The sequence below is a fragment of the Coloeus monedula genome (assembly GCF_965178545.1).
Source record: "Coloeus monedula genome assembly, chromosome: 7".
NCBI classification, from domain to species: domain Eukaryota; kingdom Metazoa; phylum Chordata; class Aves; order Passeriformes; family Corvidae; genus Coloeus; species Coloeus monedula.
In genome coordinates, this window is record NC_138787.1 from 27,241,445 (window position 1) to 27,262,771 (window position 21,327).

Consider the following 21,327-nt stretch of genomic DNA (forward strand, 5'->3'; position numbering starts at 1 on the left):
AAAAGCAGAGGATAGCATTTTTCAAGATTGTTTTTTCCATTTTCAAAATTGAGCTAAATCTACCTTCATTTCCACAAGAGAATTGTATATAAATACCTTGGTAGATTTGAGCTGTATGTTACCTAAGCTCCAAAAAGTCACTGAGCCTGATCAGAACACTGTTGTCTACAGCAATATTGATAGTATTAATACTTCTAAGGCCTTTTAACTGGGAAAAACCAAAACCACTCATGGTTAATACAGCTTTGCAGATTTTGCATCTATTTTCAGATAGATGTAGGCACCCATTGGCTACCGCTACCACTAGTCCACTTTTACAGCTGTGTTTGAAGTTGTGCTTACTCTCTCTCTGTCAGGCTTGACCAACACTCTTCAACCTGCCCATAGTGCTGAATGCACTGCAGTTCAAAAATCAATCCTTCCTTTTGCTCTTGGCTGCAAACAGTGCACCTGGAGAGAACTCAGTGGTGAGCAGCTGAGGACCTGCATCACAAAAACCTCTCTGAAACAACCTACCTCCAAAATAGTAGCTGTTTCCAGAGTAGATCCTTGAGACAGTGGTTGCATGGCTGGCAGTGGCAGCATTGTTATCCAGCGTCAGGGTAATGCGATGCCTTCTGGCATTGATGTTCACAGAATGCCAAAGCCCATCTTGGAGATTGGTGCCTGGCAAAAAACATGTACAAAGTGAAAAAAAAAAAATATATGCAGGAGACAACAGCATTCTTCAAACTTCCTTTTGCTTCTAACTTGTGACCACAAATATGCAGTTGATCTATAAAAAGGGAGAACTGTAGCTTGAAAGAATTCATTACCTCTGGAAACAAACTGGCATAGAAGAAAGGGCCCAGGAAAAGGGAAGCTTTTGAGAGTATTTAAATAGGTCATCTCACATTTTAATCTAACCTGGTACTACTGCAGTCAGTCATCAAGCTAGCCCAATCCCTCACCTTTCTGGTAGCACATTGTTACCTTTTTGGGGGTGTCTATGTCTCTTTTCAGTCTGTTGGTAAATGCTTACAGGTCCAGAAGCGTGCAGAGATCTCTACGGAGCTTCTGCTACTAAACACATGCGTGAGGTTGCAGAGGATTGGACTCAGTGAGACATTTGTAGCTTGTTCTCAGGCTCCAATCTGAAACCTGACTGCCTCCAGTAGGTATCAGCAGGATTTGTGTGTCTTAAAACCCTCCAGCACCAACACAGCACACAGTACTATTAATAGATGTACAGAAGCTGGATTTCCACGTGGATGTTCTGAGAACTGGGACTGCTGCTCTGACCAGGCACCTCTAAAGGGTAATGAGGGATACACTGGACAGTCTCCTTCTCTTCTAGATACTCCTGCAAAGTGGGAAATTACATGTCTGTTTCCTTACTCCAAAAATCAGTGTTGCATCGTGTGGCTCTTGAAATGCCACCACAGAGCTACAAAGAAACTCCACAGCCTCTATTCTGACAGCCATGAAAATCAGTGGGCAAGCTTCTGAGCCCACACATGGAGGTGCAGATCAAAAGTAACCTAATTACAGTTCCAAATATGCTACCATCAGGCTGAAGTCACTGAGATCAGGCAAAGACAACTAGTATTTACTCCCCTCCTGAACAGAATATTTTTGTTAAAGTCACTTTCAGAGAAAACAAACAAGCACTTAGGAACACAAAGAGGTGTGAGAACAGTTCAAAACAAAATAAAGAAAGAAGTGGGTGTTAGGTATGTGTAAAGACATTTCATCATGAATTTGAAAATGAGACTATTTAGTCAGTAATAGCTGCCAGCACATGCACAGTTACCACAGAATTACAGGCTGGTTTTCCAGCAAAAAATGGATGATTTTTCAACTAGAACAAGTGCACATTGAAGTGGAATATGCTGCTGAAGTTTGAAACAATGACAAAAGAAATAAGTCCCATTTGGGGGAAAAATAGGTCCATTCTTGACCAAGCATGAGTTTATTGTGGGTACCCGACATCTGCAGAACATGGCACAAGCACTTTCTGCATATTTTCCATGTACAAGCAGGCAGTTTAGCATGTTTTGGATAGCACCAAAGGCTGGGCCCAGGTTCATGATTTCAGAACTACATAAAAACAAACACACCCAACCAAACATTGGCATTGTCTCAGCTTTGTCAACAATTTAATTAGGATTGCAATAAAGGCTGGAATCTCGGTTTTCAGTGTTCAGTAGCAGCAAGCTATGGCTGTAGCAATCTACATGAATAAGGGTAGATGCAGGGCTGCCTCATTTTCTATCATAAAGGGGAATGAAACGCATACAGAACAGCTCTGCTTTGACAACTCTGTCAGTTTTTTATCTCTGCTTCTTTTAATAGACACATCTGCACTCTTTTAATCTGTACAGGGAATATTTTAATATTACATGTTTTTAAACATCTGCTCTTTTAGAAAATTTATTATTATTATTATTATTATTATTATTATTCCTCCTAATTTTAAATCAGAGAGGCAGCCCTCTTTCACCCTCTTGCATCCCACCAGCTGCACTGCACAAAGCAATTTCCAAAGTGGCTAAGGAAGCCCAAGAGGGAGTGTAAGGAGAGGAAGCCCATGGTCAGCCTCTCTTCTGAGTGTAGCATAAAGGGAGAGTCCAAAGCTACAGTCAGAGAAAGAAAATCAGCTCCGAGGCTGCCTTAATTTATGCTGGAGAAAGATGCTGTGGCTGAGCTGGCTTCCAGCTGATTTCAGCAGTCTGAGATGGGAACAGGAAGGTCTTCATGTGACCTGACTGGAGAAAATTGAGTGTGACTGCTTAAGAACATAGAGGCTCAGCTAACTGTCAGTGAGATTGAGTCTGGAGATCTCAGGATGTCAATTTTCCAAGCTTAGATCAAGCTGCACAAAGCAGCTTTACCACTGCAAAGCAAGAGAAAATTTAAAAGAGAAAGGAAGATTGGGTGTTTCCTTATTGTTTGATCCTTTCATCTCATGGAGCTGAACCTTTGTGTTTCAGAAGGAGACAAGTGAAAGTAAAATAAAATAAACACCTTCAGTGATTTCCACTGGGTTCTCAGTCTCCTTTTGAATAAGTAGTGTCAATCTGCCACCATGGAGGTAAACCAAGAGATGTCCTGAGTTTTCAGACAGCTCGGTGAAGAGAAGCAAGCTGTCTTTATTCCATGTCCGGAACTGGAAGCTCACTGACAAACCATCAATTTGAGCGGTGCCAGGGAGTAGCAAGTAGCTTCGACTGGTGCTCACAAAGGTGATGGGAACAATTTGTGGTTCTGAGCAAGAAAAGGTCACATTCCCCTGAAAAACAAACAAACAAAAAATCAAACATAATCAGCACGACTTCTTTTTCAGTCATCCCAAAACATCTTTAGTTAAATAAGTTCATTGGACTTCTAATGGCCCTTAAGGCTGAAATAGGTATTGTTATTCAGACACATATCTTTGAAAATCAGTAGGAAATGTATCTGTCCATGCCAGGAAAACATAACTAACTTCAAAATTTTGCTTTTATCCCAAATGCTGAGGATCAAAAATCAAAAGCTTAGTCCTTAGAAGGATCTAAATGTAACCAAATGTCCTTATCAACACCACACCTTAGTTGATTATCTCAGCCACCCAGCCCTGAAATCAATGGTACAATTTGCCCAGAAGAGCAGCACATTTACTCAAAGCAGTCAGCAGAATCTGCACCAGCATGTATCACTGTAGCTGGTGGAAGAAATGACTCCACCAGTTTGCTCAGGCACTGTAGATTACCCCACCAGGTCAATCAGGCCATGGTATAAAACCTTAACAATATATAAAGTCAGGATGCACCTAAGGAGCCGCGTCTTTCAAAGCCACTCCAGGAGATTGTTGCAGCCAGCTGCTTTGAACTCGGCTGCTTTGTAACAAACCAACTGTAATCTGATAAAAACATTGGAGTATAAGGCTTTCTCCATGATAACACTTCTCATCAGAGCCCATACCCCACTCTACCAGGATAATTATAACGAACAGCACTTGATGGATGTGCGGGAAGTTGCACAGTGCTTGGGGAGTTCCTCTCTGCAATCTCAGACAGATGATGGAACTGTTCCCTACCACTTTCAAATGTCTTTCCAGTCTTTATTTTTTAAATGGAAAATGATGTGCCAGAAATAGACAAAGGTATCACTGGATGAAAAAATCCTTGATAGATATTTATCTATATGGAGCTATTTGCATAGTACCCGTTAGGTTCAGAATGCAAAAGCTTTGCAAAAGGCAAAGATTTGGCAAAAGGAATCCTTGGCTATATAATATTAGAATGTGTTTTGAGATATAATCCAAAGCTTATCTGAACACCATTGATCATTATTCAGGTGGGAAGTAGGATGGAAATTTGGTCCCAGTCTTCAAACAGTTTCTAATACCCACTGGGACTTGCCTGCATGAAGAGATGCCACAATTTTTTTTGCTATTGTTAGCACTACATTTCTACCTCAATTTTTAATCAAATTGATGCCAAATTGCAGAAAACTAAGACAGTCAACTGCAGCATTATAAATAAATACAGTTAACCTTCTCTAGAGCTTTTTAAACTTTAAAATGACAATGACTATTTTTCTTTGGAATTGTAGAGCTTTACAGTGATTCAAGGACTCCACACAAAGTTGTAAGACATTTATTAATCACAGAATAGTTTGGGTTTGAATGGACAGTAAAGCTCATCTCATTCCCACCCCCCTGCCATGGGCAGGGACATCTTCCACTAGACCAGTTTGCTCAAAGCCCCATCCAACCATGCTTAAACACTTCCAGGGACGAGTAGCCAAAACTTCTCTGTGAAACCTTTCCCTCATCCTCACAATAAAGAATTCTGATATGATTTTTGTCTCAAAGCTCTTTCCAGATTTTACCTAGCAGCGGAACAACCTATGCCTAGACTGAATTAATGGTGCAGAAGAAGATAAATGCTAAGACGAAAAAACATTTCGCAGTACACAACACACTTTCAGAAGACCTTAAAACAAGCCACTAAAGACCCTGTGTAGTTAAATACCCTTTCAGCTGTTTGCAGCAGCACCATAGCAAAGCATCCCTGATGCACAGGCATGGGCCCAAAGGTAAGGTAAAATTTCTGTCTGCAGTTGACATGAGATTCTGAACTTGTGCAACTAGTACTAAATCCACGGATTGCTGTGGCACCTTGACAAACTCAGCAACACTCCAGTCATTCACTCCAGCTAGCAATTCATGCCACAGAAGTCCTGCACTGAGAGATGATCAGCAAAGAGTGCTGACTACAGGGCCAGTGCTGGGACATACGGACAGGACCTGCACATCTCTTCCCTTGCTTAACCTGGTGAGACTTCAGACTCTGAAGTCTAACCTCAACTTTAGCCTCTCCATTGACTTAACTGAAGCAGAGCAGGTGTGATTCCACCTGCCATAAGAACAGGCAGCTGGGGATGCACAACAGTGGTGCTGCAATATTCTTTGTAAATGGGATTAAAGGTGAATATGGGGGACAGATGAGGTGTGTCTGCCTTTTGGGGGGGGGGTTCATTTCACAAGGTATTTCTGTTACTCTTATTCAAAAATTGAGACCTCCATGATGTAAGGACCATAGTCAGAGCAGTCAGAGCTAAAACCTAGACAGGATTTGTAAAAAAAGAAAAAAGAAAAAAGAAAATAAAAAAAAAGAAAAAAGAAGTTGACTAAAGCAATTGATGCCACAAGAACTTATGTCAATTCAACTGACCAATTTAGGAGGGAAACATCTTAAAGCAGCATTTCAGAGCAAAGCCAGATGATGTAGTTAATGCACACCAACAACAGTTGCTGACATCCTTACACTGACCAACCTGTCTACCTTCCTAGAGACAGTAACATGAAAATCTGAAAAAGTAATACACAGCTGTTACTCTGAAAAACATTTGTCCACTGAAGTGGGATAGGTTCCCTTTACAAAAACTGTTAATTTTGCCCTGAATGTTATTCTCAAACAAATTATTCCAGCAGGTCTAAGGCAGAAAAGTAAACAGCTCCCTCTAAACCTTCATCTGATCATGAGCATTTTGCTTTAATTGGCAGCAGTTCTGGAACTCTCCAGGGTATATGCCAGATTTCTGGCAGACACTTGATTTTATAATTGAACCCAATTTAACTGAAAAGTAAAAGCTCATTGGCTAGGAAATGGGATAAGAACAGTCTAATCCCTAGAGAAAATAAAGGAGACGCTCAGCTCTACCCAGCTGCTGGAAAGTCTAGCTATCACATGGCATTTGAAAATTCCATTGAGTCCATCTCCAGACTGATTAATGACTCCTCTAACAAGCAGTGAAATCTTTACAAAATAGTTCTTATTGTTCTTACAAGGGAAAACTTCTGAACCTAGAAATGCAATGGAAATACTTGCAATTTTTTCACTGGCTTCCATGACAGTTGTCTTAAGAAAAGAGTGGAAGCAGCCCAGATTTCTGCAGGCACGGTACAGCTTTAGCGGTGGTTCTTGTTCAAGTGAGATGTTGAATGAACAAGCAGCAGCATGTTACAGCATTTTAAAGAAGAACCAGAGCTTCTCCTATTAAAAGAGAATGGAAGAACACAGTTGCTAAGTGATGAGGATAAAAGTGGATTACATAGAAGATCCTCTGAGCCATAAACCTCATCCAAAACTGACTGGAGACTTTCCAGTGACTTCTGTGGGACTTCAATAAAACCTGTATAACTTTAATGAACCATTTCAGTCTTTTCTGGCCTTTTTTGATATAGTATTATGTACTGTTCACTGAAGAGAGAAGACAACACCACAGCCAGGGCAATTGGTAACAAGTTCCTTATACATCCTCCTTGCTCTCAGAGAATACTAATCAAAAATAATATGCACTTCGGAAATTATTCAAATTGACAGCTGCACTGAAACCCTCAGCACTTAGCCTACCAGAGGATCCAGGCCAAGATCACAGCTTGAAAAGAAAGAACAATAAATGAGTATTTCTGAGCTCTCATTCTACCTGCAGGTTAGAGCATCAAATGGGCACTTAAACTTTCCTCATTAATCACTCCATGGATACTGTCCAATAAAAAGGATATCTTGCTTTCTGCAGAGGATTAGAAAGGATGATTTCATATGACAGGTAAAGGGACTAAGATCCCAGGCCTGGCTGAGATACAAATGTGGTAAACTGGCAAGAATATCTCCAGCTTGGAAATTAGAGGACTACTTCTAGCTGTGAAGGGACTGAGTTTCCCGACAAATTTGCAAGGAGAGTAACAGAAGAAAAAGGTGACCTCTGATGCAGTTTTAAAAGGATAAGATGAAAAACCGGCATTCAACTCTGAGAAACTGGGTTTTGAGAATGGGGGAGGTTCTTTCAAGCCCTGTTTTTAAATTAACTCTTTCAAGCAGAACAAATGTCAAGAGACCCGCATATATTTCAAATACTTCTCAAGACCATGCTGAGCACTAAATGAAAAGCAAATCAAAGTGAGACACCAGCTCCAGCCTTCTGAAATACTGCTGCAAAGTGTCTTCAACAGGATATGGCAGCACCAAGGTGCACGGTGTTCCTTGAGTTAGGACAAGTCCACTGAGTGAGCAAACAGTCCATCCCAAGAGCAGGGGACCAACTTTAAGACAGTTCCTATACTGAGATGGGTTTCTGTTTCTCTGAGCAGAATTTCAATATGGAAATCTGAAAGCTTTCCTGATCCAAATTATATTGAAACTAATATAGCCCTGTGATAATCAATCTCGTGACAGACAACTCTCCTATCTCCACTTACTGCAGGTATCATGAATTCCAATAAAATGTTAATTATCACATTGATTTAAGTTGTTTACATTAAGATAATGTTCCAAATGGGGAGAAAGTAACATTTAACAAAATAGAGAAGGCTTTGAAAAAACTGAAACATTGTGACCATGAGAATATCAGGGATAAGATGCTTGGCTGCACCCTTCCGAATGTTCTTTATCTCAGACTCCTAAACTGAATGTGTCATTGGCCAGAAGCAGAACAAAGGATTTGACCATTTTTATGCCCATAGTAACTGTACATTATTGTTTCATTACATGGCACAATAGTTAAGAGTTGACAAAAATGGGAGCAAATATAGAAATACTTTGGAAACATCCTACATCATTTTTCTCAGAGAGACAGGAAAAGGGAGAAAAAAGACCACAGGAGGAAACCAACACACACACACAAAACAGTGACCACTTAATATTTTCTCTCTGTGGTGGACTTTGGATGCCAGGTGCCCACCAAGCCCCTCTATCACTCACCTCCTCATGAGGTGAGGGAGAAAATGAAGGAAGAAAATCCTCTTGTGTCAAGAGAAAGGCAGTTTAATAAAGCAAAAGAAAAGTCTGCCCACAGAAGCAAAGGAAAACAAAAGACTTTACTTTCCATGAGCAGGGGATGCCCCGCTACTTCCTAGGAAGCAGGGTTTCAGCATGTGTAGAAGTTGCTCTACGATAATAAATGCCTCTCCCCTTCCTTTTTGTCTTGGCTTTTATGGCTGAGCAGACTCATTTGGTGTGGAATATCCCTTTGGTCAGTTTGGGTCAGCTGTCCTGGCTATGTCTCCTCCCAAGATCTCGCCCACACTCAGTCTCCTGGTGAGGGGGGAATATCCACTTTAAGCAACAAGTAGGAATGAAGCCAACCTTTCAAATTCACCTTGCTAGAAGTGAATAAGATAGATGTATTAGATCAAACTGGAAAATTATTATAGTCCAAGCCCAATTTTTGTTCCACTTCAAGGTAAAGTGATCTACAGCTTATTAGTTTTTATTGCCTGGAACAAAACACAGCAGCAAGGAGATTTTTTTCCTCATTATTATTGTGAAAACAGAACCACATCTACCTTAAAATAGAGAAGTGTATAGAAAGCAATTCCTATCAGCTTTTTTCTTTTTTTATGTATTACTTTCTGTTAATAGCTTTTTCCTCTTATAAATTCCAATTATCTGTGTATCATAGCACAGCACCAGCCCAAATGGTTGTTGTGAACTGCACACAATCCAGGCTCTTGACTGTGATGGGCTCAGCTTGCCCCTTTCTGTTATACCAAGTGCCACAGAGTTCCTAAGGCCTTACCAACTGGAATAAGACCTTAAAAAATACATTAAAGCCTTGGGTTTGCAGAAAATTACATTTCCTCCATTTTCCTTATCCCCTGCTACCTCCTCTGACAATAATTAGCCATCTCTCTTCCTCTTCTACAGGGTCTAACAGCCTTATCACCTCCCACCTTGAAACATCCTCCTCTGCTCAGCAGGCACTAACGGCCCTATTTATTCAATTTGACTATCCAGGTAATGTAATAAATGAAACCCTGAACAATTGTTTCTAACCTGTAATTTGCTGAAGGCTGATGACTCTCAAAAAGGCCTCATTTGCTCAGAAACATCTTTTTTTTCTGCACATCATCCATTCTTATTAAAAAATATTGTCTCCCTCCCCAAAAGACTTGCTTCACTTGCTGTCATCACAACTATCAAAATCCTAACACAAAGAAGCTTTTATATCAAGGAGAGTTTATTAATGCAGCTATGTGCTGGTTTATATATTTGCACACTGAAACTCTTCAGAACTGTGGACAAAGCCAACTGAAATCAATGGAAAAGATGTCATTTAAATAGACTTTATTTCAAGACCTCGATTGAAGTGACACACCTAATTTCTTTCAAAATAATCCTGTTATACCCTTCAGCAACAATAAAACAGACCCTTAGAATGAATGCTATTTATATAGACTTCCTTGCTATTCTACACTGCAGGTAGAATGCCAAGGAGACTCCTCTGAAGACCCAGAGAGAACAGAAAGATAGAAGAAAACATAAAAACCTATTTTTAAAGGAATCAAATATTTCTGGAATCTGAGTTCACCTGCCTTACCTAAAAAATAGCAAATTCAGTTCTCTCTTTAATCATCTGACTCAACACTTTCATTAAGTAATTGAATAAAACTTTTTTTTTTTTAGAAATTCAACTTGGTCCACAGGAAGTTGTGAAAAATGTCACAAAAAACTTCCACAATTTTTATATATGATTCCTATAGTCTGATTGGAGCCCAAAAAATAAGAAAAAGAATCTAACTCATGATTCTCTAAACCCTAGGAGGGGCCTGCAGAAACCACCAGCCTGATATTCACAGATAGATCAACACTTGCCAGAGCACTTTGGTAGAACGAGACATTCACAGACAAGTAAATTCTTCTCAAGATAAAGGTATCTCAAATCAGCTTAATAAAATAGCATGTTTGGATTCTCTATAAAGGGAATGTATTATTAGTTTACATTCTCCTGTCACTAGGTATCTTTCCTTGCTCTTTGATGCTGGCAATTGGTTATTTCCCCAAGGCACTACAGTGATATATTTACATGTCACCACATCCCTTGCTGTGCTGAGCTGTCACTCTCACATTCAACACGGCAGGCCAGTGTAGAAATTCAAGCATATCTGAGAGCTGACAACTTCTGCCTTAGAGTACCCTGAACTCCTCTTGAGTCAGCGCAGGGTTTGCTCTGCTAAATAAAAATGCAACTCCAATTTCTATTAGCCAGAAGTAATGGAAGAGAAAGGGAGAACGTGTTTTTCTCAATTTCAGTGAGTAGGTAGGGTGGAACATTGAGAAGGCCATACGCAGCATCTTTCCATGACCTCTTAATTTCTTTTCATCAGCTAGACAACTTCCTATTTTGGCATCACAAATCAGTGAAGCACAAAAACAACTTAAGATCCTGGCCACAGGTCACATTTGAGCAGTTTCTAAAGGTGAAACTAGAATCTAGCATTAAGTAACCACTGGTGGAAAGGATCCTATATTTTCAGGATGCTATAGCTATTTTTTCTCTTATTTACTCCCTCAACCAGATGTATTTAGCAATTCTCAGTGGATTTATCTTCCTAAAACTTGCCCAATGTCCTCCTGCATCTGCGCACACTTTAAACAAGCACAAAATCCCTCAGTGAAGACTTCTCCATCCCAGATATCAACAGGTCAAATCTCCTTTCAAATTTCCTTTTTCTTTCTCCGAAGAACAAGTCCCCTTCTGCTTCTTGCAAATGTGGCTCATATTTGCATATTTTCCTGCCCCTACTTAACTGCCCAAGAAGTGTAACTGCTGTGCAATTCCTCATAATGAGCATTCTGCACTTCTCTCATGCTGAGCAGACACCTCGTAAACAGGGCAAACCTTTACATTATTACTTTGAATCATTTTCTGAGGTTTCCCAAGGGTCCAGCCCTAGGACCATGACAGCAGTTAATTACAGAAATTTGACTTCTCATAACCTCTGGCAATTAAAACCAGTAATTGCTTGGAAAGCACATAAAAAAACCCTATCATTGCTCCACATTCAATGATCGAGGGGAGGGAAAACAAAACAAAACAAAACAAAAAACCCCAAACAAAGAAAACAAGACAACAACAAAAAACACACACACAAAAAACCCCACACACCAATCAAAAAAAAAAAAAAATCAAGAAACAAAGAAACAAAATCCAAAAAACCCAAAAAAACCCCAAAGCCCACAACATGCCATCAGGGACAGAAGAAACCCCAGAGAGAAGAAAAATAGCCTGTCCAAACAGACAGGGCTGTGTAGGGAAGTTAAGTATCAGGCAATACAGAAACAGAATTCTGAAGGCAAGTTCCAGTTCAAAGAGACAGGCTGCCTTGTTATCTTGAGATGCCTTCTCAAGGGGATTTATTGCAAGTCTGAAAACTGCAAATGAGTTACAGAAAAGAACAGGCAGAATGATAATCACAGCCACCACCCAAGAGTACAATACATGCTACAGCACTCTGTTATTGACAACCTGCAGTTTCTCCCTCTAACTTTAAATGCAGCTGATTTGGGACCATTATTTATATGGGTGAGGAACTACATCATAATAGGAAATCTATACCTCCAAAGCTGGTCTATCATTCTCCTGCTTGTGCGAAAGATGTCAAAAGTGAAAAAAAAACCCAAAGTGGATGGGTACCAAAATCCCCAAGTTTGGCTCACTGACTGTGGCAATGTTCACAAAGGCACAGAGTGAAGCAGAGAGCGTGTGTTGAAGTCTGCCTGCCTTTGGAGACAAAAACTGATGTTGCTAAGCATTAATGGCTTTCTAAACCCAAACCAACCAGTTTGCCAGCAATTATCTCTTGCTAGGAGACAAAGGTATTTAGGGGACTAACAATGCAGAACCATCTCAGGTGACCTCCAGCTTGTGGGGAGACAACGTAAGTATACAACACATTTTTGGAAGGAGTAGTTCCAAGACCCTGCTACATTTAATTATTCTTCTGTGCTGATCCTTTCATTGCATTTCCACTCCAGACAACCTTAGTGACCACAAAGGCATGAAGCAGAGAAGCTTGCAGCTCCCTGAGGATAGAGCTTGTTGCTTGAAAACCTCAACGCACTTTGAGTAAAAGCATTTAGTGGAGAATAACTCTGGCAGGCAAAAGACTACGTTTAACAAGAACAGGTTATTTTAATTTGAGGAAGTTAATTGCTAAGGAGTGCAGAAGAGCCGAAAAGGGAAAGGGGATCAGCCTGCGTGACCTAGAAGTACCTGAGAGCTGCTGGAGGAGAGAAATAGCTGGGATGCAAAGAATGTTGGAGAACAGATTTACAGGGCCCACATCCTATAAAAGGGTGTTCATCTAAGATTATGAGGCACTATGAGTGTGGCAACACTTTGCATACCCAAGTGTCATAGACACAGCACAGAGCAGCTCATAAAGCTTGAAAAATGCAGTACAGCAGCCTGCCTTTGGAAACTATGGTGCTTAAATCATCACTTATGTGAAAGAGATTGAAGGATGGAGGCACATCCATCCATCCATCCGTCCATCCATCCATCCATCCATCCCCACTACGTTAAATTGAGAAAAGGAGCTGGATTCTTAGACCTTTCATCTAGCATTGCCTGAACCAAGTGTAGTGATAACAAGTTTCATTGCTTGGGGCCACTTACACCCAGACAATGCCCTTCTGAGAAGAAGTTGCAAATTGAATATGGTGCAAAGTTTTGATCTTCCCCTTTAGAAAGGCCTTCCCGTTATCCAGCCAGCAAAACAACCAGCTGTTTAATGACCTAAGAAGCAGACCAGGGCACTTTGCTCCCCCCTTAGAAAGTAAGCTGAGGGGAAGAGCAATTTAACACGGTTCTTAAGACTTGCACCTTTGAGTCCTCAGTCAGAACAATCAAACTCAAGATTATTAAAGCGAAGTTTCTCCATCCCAGAGGAGTATCCTGGAGGCAGTCTTGACTGCCAGCAACACAGCGACGAACTTCTCACCCATCACCTTTCCATTTTCCAGCTCCCTGTGTATTCAGCCTCGCCGTAGGCAGAGAGAGCGCAGAAAGAACCTCTTTGGTCTCCTGGCTGGCTTTGTTTTAGGTTCAGTGTGTTCGTACACATTGCTACAAACTAGAAGACGGAATGGGAGCCAGAAGCAGTTTCACCTCCATGTTCTCCAAAGACACAATGTTAGCCAAAAGGCATTTATCAAAGCACAGTGCAGGAGTGAGGCACAAGCTGAAAAGAGAGCTGATTATGTACAATTTGTCAAAGCTTCATGGCACTGTAGTTCACTCTTTTTGCAAAATAAAATGTTTGCCATTTTCGTGAGATATTTAAATATGGCTGTAATTTTAGACATTATTAGATGTTAAGTTATATTTGTGGTTTATGTTATCAAGATGGATAAGACTGTAGTTCCTCTTGCTTTACGTCTACCATTCCACATTTAGAGACAGTAGTACAAGGTCAGTGGTTCTCAGAACTGCCAATATACTGAATATAAGGAGCAGCACAAAGGAAACTATTTCCAGTAATGAAAAGAGTATTTTTTCTCCTCTGTAATATGAACTGAAGTATCAAAGTAGAATTTTGTTAGTGCTGTACTTCCCAACAGTGATAGAGAATGGTTCAGAAAATAAAGTTTTATCTGAGTTAACCAGGAAAAAAAATCTCTATGACTTCTATCACCATTAAATAGACATATTTTAATCTTGAAAAAAGTAATTAACAAGTTTCTCCAAGCAAATTCTAATACACCAGTAAAGTCAGAGAAATGCCTTGGTTTCCACATGTGTCTTTCAATAACTCTCACCGCATGAGCCAGTGCTGGCTGGTGTTAGCCTCAGCAATATCATTTTAACAAGCTAATTATGCCCACAGCTATCCAAATCTGAACTCTGCTCATTCAGAGCAGCCAGCAGCACCAAGAGAGCACCAGCAGCATGGAAGTAAAGAAGGAAAGCACATGGTACTGCCTCTTACCACAGTATAGATCTGAGGTTTGCGTCTTTTGGCGAGGTCAATTATATTGACTCCGTTGTAATAAAGGTTCTCAATGCATCCATGGAAATTTTTCCTCTGAAAGGTTCCTGGCTTCCCTGGGACAGGAATCCCTCCAAAACTGAGCTTTTGGAAAGAATAAGAATAGCATTATTTATAATATTATATATATGTATGTATATGTAGATATTATATTACATTATATTATCATCCAAAAGCAAGAGAGCAGAGACCCACTCCACACATCCACTTGGGATATTATTTAAGAGCCAATTCCCACCAACAACGTCACTGGGAGCATGAGGCAGGGCCTGGTCACCTCTCAGGGTAAATTACAGTCCCCATTGCATTCCTGCTTCTGGAGAAACACATCTGGCACAGACAGCTTGCTGCTTTGGGAGCAGCTCTGAAGTGCCTTGGCACACCAACCCAGTGCCACCAGCTCCCCTTCCAGGAACACCAATACACAAGGAAACACTCCCACTGTGTCCAGCCCACAGCCCCATTGGCCCAGAGGGTGACACCTGGCTGCAGCCCGCAGTGCTCAGGAACCTCTGAGCAATGGGGGAATCAACTCACCCTGCTCCCAGAGCTCTGGGTTTGCCTGGGAACTGTGGTCACTCCTTTCCACCAGGCACTTGTCTGAGCCGTTCTGGTTTCAGCCAGGGGAGGGTAGTATCACATACCTAAAATACCCCATTTGCACCTTGCAATTTCACTGTGCTTTGGTCTGTACAACAGTCGCATGTGGCATTTGGGACTAGGTTTTGTAAGGGAGAAGTTCTGCAGGCTACACATGTGCATGGAACTTCTGCTGTGCTGCTGTCTAAGTACTGGCAGACACTGTGCAGGTTACAACTCCTCACTCAACTGGAGGGCTGTAAGCTCCAGGAGGACAAAGAGCATAACAAAATAAGCTTCCAAAATACAGCATAATTGTTCAGATTCTGAAGAAAAGAAAGAGACAGAGAAAAAAAAGAAGAAAAAAAAAGAAAAACAAACCCCACAACCCCAAAAAATTCTGATAATCCTACCTTCATTTTCCAAATGTCACAGCTCATTTGTAAGTAACTTTACTGCTTTCTGGCAAAGCCTTACTGGTGGTACCACTGAAGTTTTACTCATATTTCCCATCACTGCCAGCAACACCATGAGTTATATAAGGCAGGTGGGGATCCTGCAGCCACCACGTTTGATCAGGAGCTGTGCTGCAATCCTGCTGCATCCACTGCAGCAAGAGCATGCACTGCTGTGTGGCACTGCTTGCACGCTGACGGCTGCTGGAACCTGGTCAGCCTTATTCCCCTGTCACAGCTCCCAAAGCCTTACCTCAGTTCATTACTACAAAAATGAAGAGCAATTTGGGGGTTATTGTTCCTCCTTCTCCACCTAACAAGCTGGGATACGTACGCAAATGAAGCCTCCCTGGGTAACCTTGAAAATACATTTGAAAACAAGTTCTTAATGAACTTGCACCTCAGTTGTTTTAATTGATCACTTCAGAGAAATAAAGAGTGAACAGACTGCTCCTTTACGTCACTTGCAGGTTTGTTATTGGCGTGAGGGCTTATCTGGTAGCAATATTTTTTTTCCAGTGAGAATCATTAGTTCTTTCTAAAATACCAGACTTTCCTTCTTTCATGTTCTATTCTTCAAGTCTCCTGCTTACGGACTCTGTACTGGGGTTTCAAAACCAGAAGAAAAATCAATATCAATTACACTAATGCATTATTAAGAAAACAGTTTGCTTTCTGATTGGTAATAATTTTAATTACAAAAGCAATGATTTTATTACCCTCAGTAAGGCCTTTAATCCCTAAAGTGTGCTGAGATAAACTTTCACTAGACTGCATTGCTGCAGTGTTTGACTGAAAGATTGTCACAGTGCAAATGGAGGAAAAACACACTGTGAAAGACTGAGCTCAAGGGACGAGGTTGGAGTGCCACAGAGGTTTGTGGTGATGCTGATTAACAACACCTGAAGATCTTTTCTACCACGTTCCCTATTTTGGAACATCTGGAAAAACATTCTGCAAATTAAATTGGAGCCTGAGTTTCCCTTGATCAGCACCAAGCAGGAAGCAATAAATGTTATTATTATGAAATTAGAAAAGCTGATGACTCAAGTATTTGGCTTTTCTCAACTCCATCTTAAAAGCAGTTACAGTTTTGGCCCCTGATAGTTCAGTCTAAAGCTGTTGCGCAATCCCACTCCTCCAAGTGCTGTCCCTACTACATGTGCTCTTGATTTGGTACAGCAGTGCCAGGGGACAGGTACTACTCTCTCCACCCTGCTTTGTGAAATGCAAAGAAAGGAATTCCATCTGGAAGATGAGAGGAGAAGAGAGCAGGCACCTGCCACTGCTGAGCCGTCTGCTTTTTTCCCTTGAGTGTGTTGGAGAATGATCCTTTCCAGAGAAATGAATTCCAAGTGCAAAGGGTAAACTTGTGGTCTCTGAAGCAGTGAACCGTGCCAGCTCAACACATCCAGACAGGGTGATGGCTCTGTGCAAGCATGACCCTGAGCCTTGTGGGCAAGAAAGGCTTGGCAGACAAGCACAAGGGGCTAAAAATGAACACGGGTGATTTGCACGCAGGTGTGCGTTGATGGAGGAACAGATAAGGAACTGCCTTGCATACAAATATGGTAATATATAGGGGGTTTTAAGGTGTTTTTTTAACAACTATCATCCATAAGCATTGAACTGCTGGAGTGATATAAACTGCACTCTGCCACACCTTGGCCTCATCACAGGGGAGCACATCAGCCTTGGGGTTTATGGGCAGGCAGGATATTTCCTTGCTAAGCTGCTCTGGCTCCCTAGATCAGGATGCTCTGCAACATCCCCAGATATGAAGGGGCCTGGGTCAGAACTGGTGGTTGTGAGAGTCATAGAATCATAAAAATACTAAGACTGAAAAAACTCTGAAGATCGAGTCCAACCCAGCACCATGTGTTCATATCCCCAAGTATCACTTCCTTATACCTTTGGATACTTTCAGGGATGATGATTCCACCATTTCCCTGGGCAGCCTATTTCTATGTGGGAGCATCCTTTCAGTAATGAAGATTTTCCTAGTATGCAATCTAAACCTCCTCTACCACAACTTGAGGCCATTTCCTCTTATCCTGTCATTTGCTACCTGGGAGAAGAGACCAACCCCCACCTTGGTACAACTTCCTTGCATTCTGGAGGTCTTCCATTCCTAGTGGGAAGACGATGATTTTCACCTGCTCATCTCTATGTGGAGTGCTGTAATTAGAGCAAGTGGTGGCTGGATAGAGGGACAGCTCAGAGCTGGAATCCCCACAGTCATGCTCAATTCAGTGCAGGGACGGTGCACAATCATGCCATTAAATCATATTGCAGATGATGACACAGCTGCTCCCTGAAGGTTGACCAGAACCCAGGTTATGACTTTTCATTTATTCAAAGTCTGCCATACTTTGAAGTGCAAGCATAATGCAATGTATATTTGCACAGAGACTGGCCACCTTCTGATGCTGGCATATATGGAGCTACACTGACATGTTTATGCTGGTAAAGTATGAGAGGAGCTCTCTGTACAGGAAATATTAAGTAATGATCTTTGCTGGAAAGAAACAGCTCATAGGGTGGTTGCTTTACATCAATTCCTTTTATAGCAATTCATACCTCAACTCCCAGGTTACAACCTAAAGAGCTGCACACACCTCATAATCAATATCCAAGTGATCTGAATCCCCCTTTGTTCGGAAGTGCTGGGTATGCTTGTCCACCGTGAAGTTCACTTGCTTGTTGAAGCGTTCTATGAGAACTGAGTGCCAGTGCTGGTCATCCAAGAGGCTGCCCAAGGTGACAGACGTGTGGCTGTTACTGAAGTGCAGGTTGGAGTCTCCTGGAGTGGCACAGACAGGCAGAAGACACCAGAGTTACCTCCAGACTCTTAACTGGAGCATGGGGACTTGAGGAAAGCACAGGGCAGAGCTCCAGGATGCAAGCAAGAGTTCTTGGAAACAGATGCTTTCCAAAGACTGCCTTAGATTCCTTGGGTCTTCTATTCACACATACGTGTGTATAGCCCCCCCTCCCATATTTTTCCCCTGTGAAACCCTTTTGATGAACCAGGAGGTGTTACTGATGCTGCACCCACACATTGCAGCAGGCAGAGCATTACTACTTTGTCTTTACCCTTGGTTTCCCAGGCCTTTTTGGTCCTGGTGGCTTAAGAGCTTCCTTCAGGTAGCAGCAAAATCTTCTGTCTAGTCACATTAGCAGACCATTCCTGACACTTCACTGTCAGCTCTGTGCATTCTGCATTTTAACAAGAAAATTCTATCTGTCCATTTTCACAGGAAAAAAAAAAGCACGAGTCAGTGAAGCAAAAAAGGGTTCTGTTCAGTTCATAAAAATTCCTAAACCTGGCCTAGATCTCCAAAAGTATAGATCACAAATCATAGAAATATTTAGGCCCTAACCCGGTAATTTCAAGCACTCTTCTGTTTTCCAGCTGGCTACACGTCTGAACACTTCAGAGCCTCTCACTGAAAGGGAGTGTGTATCCTTTTTTACATTCCCACAGAACAGAGAGAACACATGCTTCAAAACTGCCAGGCAAGGTACAAGCAGATTCAAGGGAAGACATCAAAACCCTTGCCCATGACATACGGATGCACAAAGAGGACCTGAAATGGCTAAGATTTTGTACACTTGGGGCTACAGCTGTAGAAAAAACCCAACTCATCTCAGAATACACATTCACAACAGTATCTCCTCTGGAAGAAGTTACATAATATAAGTAACTGTACAATATTCTTATCCGAACATGAAACGTTTGTAAGAGGACAATTCAGTGGGGTAGATTCCCCCATTCACAGCTTCGGGTTGAAGTTTTTTGGTCTAAGTAACATCCAAATCCCAAATCAGAAAAATGATGTATTATCATTTCCAATCTTTGCTGCAAAAGAAGGAAAGAAAGAAAGCACAACTTGGAGACTAAACAATTAATGAGCTTATGCAAAAATGAAGCCAAACAGCTGTGGAAAATAGTTACTGATTTTTAAAACAAACATAATTAAGCACTAGGGGAAAAATGCCCAACTCAAACCCCTCAGTATGAGAAACATGAGTCAGCAGAGACTGCTGAGGCCAGCACCATGGGACACCCACAGATAAAGGCAGTGAAGATTTTGAAATAAGGCTGGGAGAAGGGGTATGATCACTCCTACTGCAGGAATTCCTATCATTATCAAAGTGCTTCAGTGTATCCATCAGGGAAAAAACCAAGCATCCTTCTACAGAAAGAAATTAAGCCAGCCTTTCCTCTGATGCTCTGATCCAACATGATCATACAGTGATGGCCTTACAGATATTCAAGAAGGAGTAGTCACAGTTTTCAAGAAGGAAATGTATAGCAGTGTGCACAATGTTTTGACCAGAATGTTATCATTGAAATTCTGTATTCTCAGCTCAGCTCTGAATCACTGAGTGAATGGAAAAAAAATTAGGCACAAACCAAAAATAAACCTTTTCTGCAGTCCAAAGACCACTTCCTGAGAATGTTGTTCTTAAAAATAATACAAAAATCCCCCACACATATGCAAAAAAAAGAAGGTACGTGAAGAATCAGAACTTGAGCAGTTCTGCCTTGCTCAGCACTAGTTAGAGGAGCCAATGTTTCTTCTTGGCTCAGTTACCATGTCCTGCATGACAACAGAACACAGCATGTTCTGTTGATATCAGCTAGAGTTTCCAGATACTGTCCAATGTAAATTATAGATTCATACACAAACCAATAATCCTAATTACCCTTACCCAGGTTGAGGTGCAAGGAGAGCTTCCCTTTCTGCAGTTCCAAGGTTATGTAGTCTCCACGCTGTCCTTCCCCATGGAATAAGACTCCATCCCCCTGCATGCTCTTGAACTTCAAGGAAACGACATCTTTGAATGTGCTCATAAGCTTCTGATTGAACCTGTAGAGAAGTGAACTTCTGCCATCGAAGTCGGCAACATCTGACTCTGGAAGAAAGAAAATGGCAAAATGACAAGGAGGGGCAGCATCAGGAGAGGGACTGTATTTTTTTCAGGATCTTTTCAAATATAATTTGCAGTCAGGTATTGTCCTGAGTGCACACCCACAGGATGCAGAGGTCATTTGGGCAACCACATTTCATCCATTTCCAATCCTCTCCCACTGCTGGGGAAAGGGAACATGAGGATAAAACCAGAAATCTCCTGCACTTGCCTTCCTCTTACAACACTTCTCTCTCACTCAACTTTTGAAAACAGAACAGGTGCCTTCCATCATATTCAGATCTCCAGAACATCCCTTGCCACATTCGCTGTTCATCTCAAATGCATTCAGGATGTTATTCATTACTTTGAACACTTCAGTACTCACTCCACTTTTGTAGCTTCACAAGTGTCTGTTGAGCTGTTCCTGCATGTCAGCCATGCCTGCATCTACCTCTGCATTCAAATAAGGATCCCCTCAGCCTCCGAGGGCTGGCTGCTTGCTTGTGATGAGCATTTATCAGCCATGTTTCTGCATGCAAATTGACTAGGCTGGCAGGTATAGTCAAATATCAATTCAAAAAGCTTTTGAAGCGATTTCATGGGAACTGGGCATCTAAACTGATTATACACCTTTGAAAATCCTATTAGAAACATATTTTCCCCTTCAGCCAGCCTCTAAAAACCCAATCATTCTGGTAGGAAACAAGCTTTCTGTTCCTCAATTGCAATTAATATTTTCTTTGGCAGCAGCAGCCTTCAGTACTCTCTTTGCTTTATAAAGTGGCCTTTTAAGCAAAACGTATTTTTAAACAAGTTTTTAAATGTATATATAAGGAGAATACTTCAGATAGCTTTAAATACTTTTGACTAATATGTTGTATACAAACATCTGGCTGACATACAATAATTCAATTCCAATTTCTATCTAACTGAAATTTCACACAATTTATGTATGAAACATCAGTTTTGTCAATTGGTATCTCCTGTTAAAAAAAAAAAAAAGTTAATTAAGGACACCAGAAAATGAAGAATCTGAACAGAGGTTTACTAAGCTACATAACTTCTTGGGTACAT

General features: G+C 41.2%; 1 protein-coding gene across 1 annotated transcript in view; it reads right to left on the reverse strand.

Annotated features, from left to right (window-relative positions):
• CNTNAP5 (contactin associated protein family member 5) overlaps nt 1–21,327 on the reverse strand; it is a gene marked incomplete at both ends in the record, with an annotated part of 273,921 nt that overhangs the window by 122,080 nt on the left and 130,514 nt on the right. Inside the window, 5 exons of the mRNA XM_082285207.1 lie at nt 517–666; nt 3,007–3,271; nt 14,240–14,383; nt 17,952–18,136; nt 20,053–20,256. Coding sequence (XP_082141333.1) covers nt 517–666; nt 3,007–3,271; nt 14,240–14,383; nt 17,952–18,136; nt 20,053–20,256 — 948 coding nt within the window. The remainder of the gene's footprint in view (nt 1–516; nt 667–3,006; nt 3,272–14,239; nt 14,384–17,951; nt 18,137–20,052; nt 20,257–21,327) is intronic.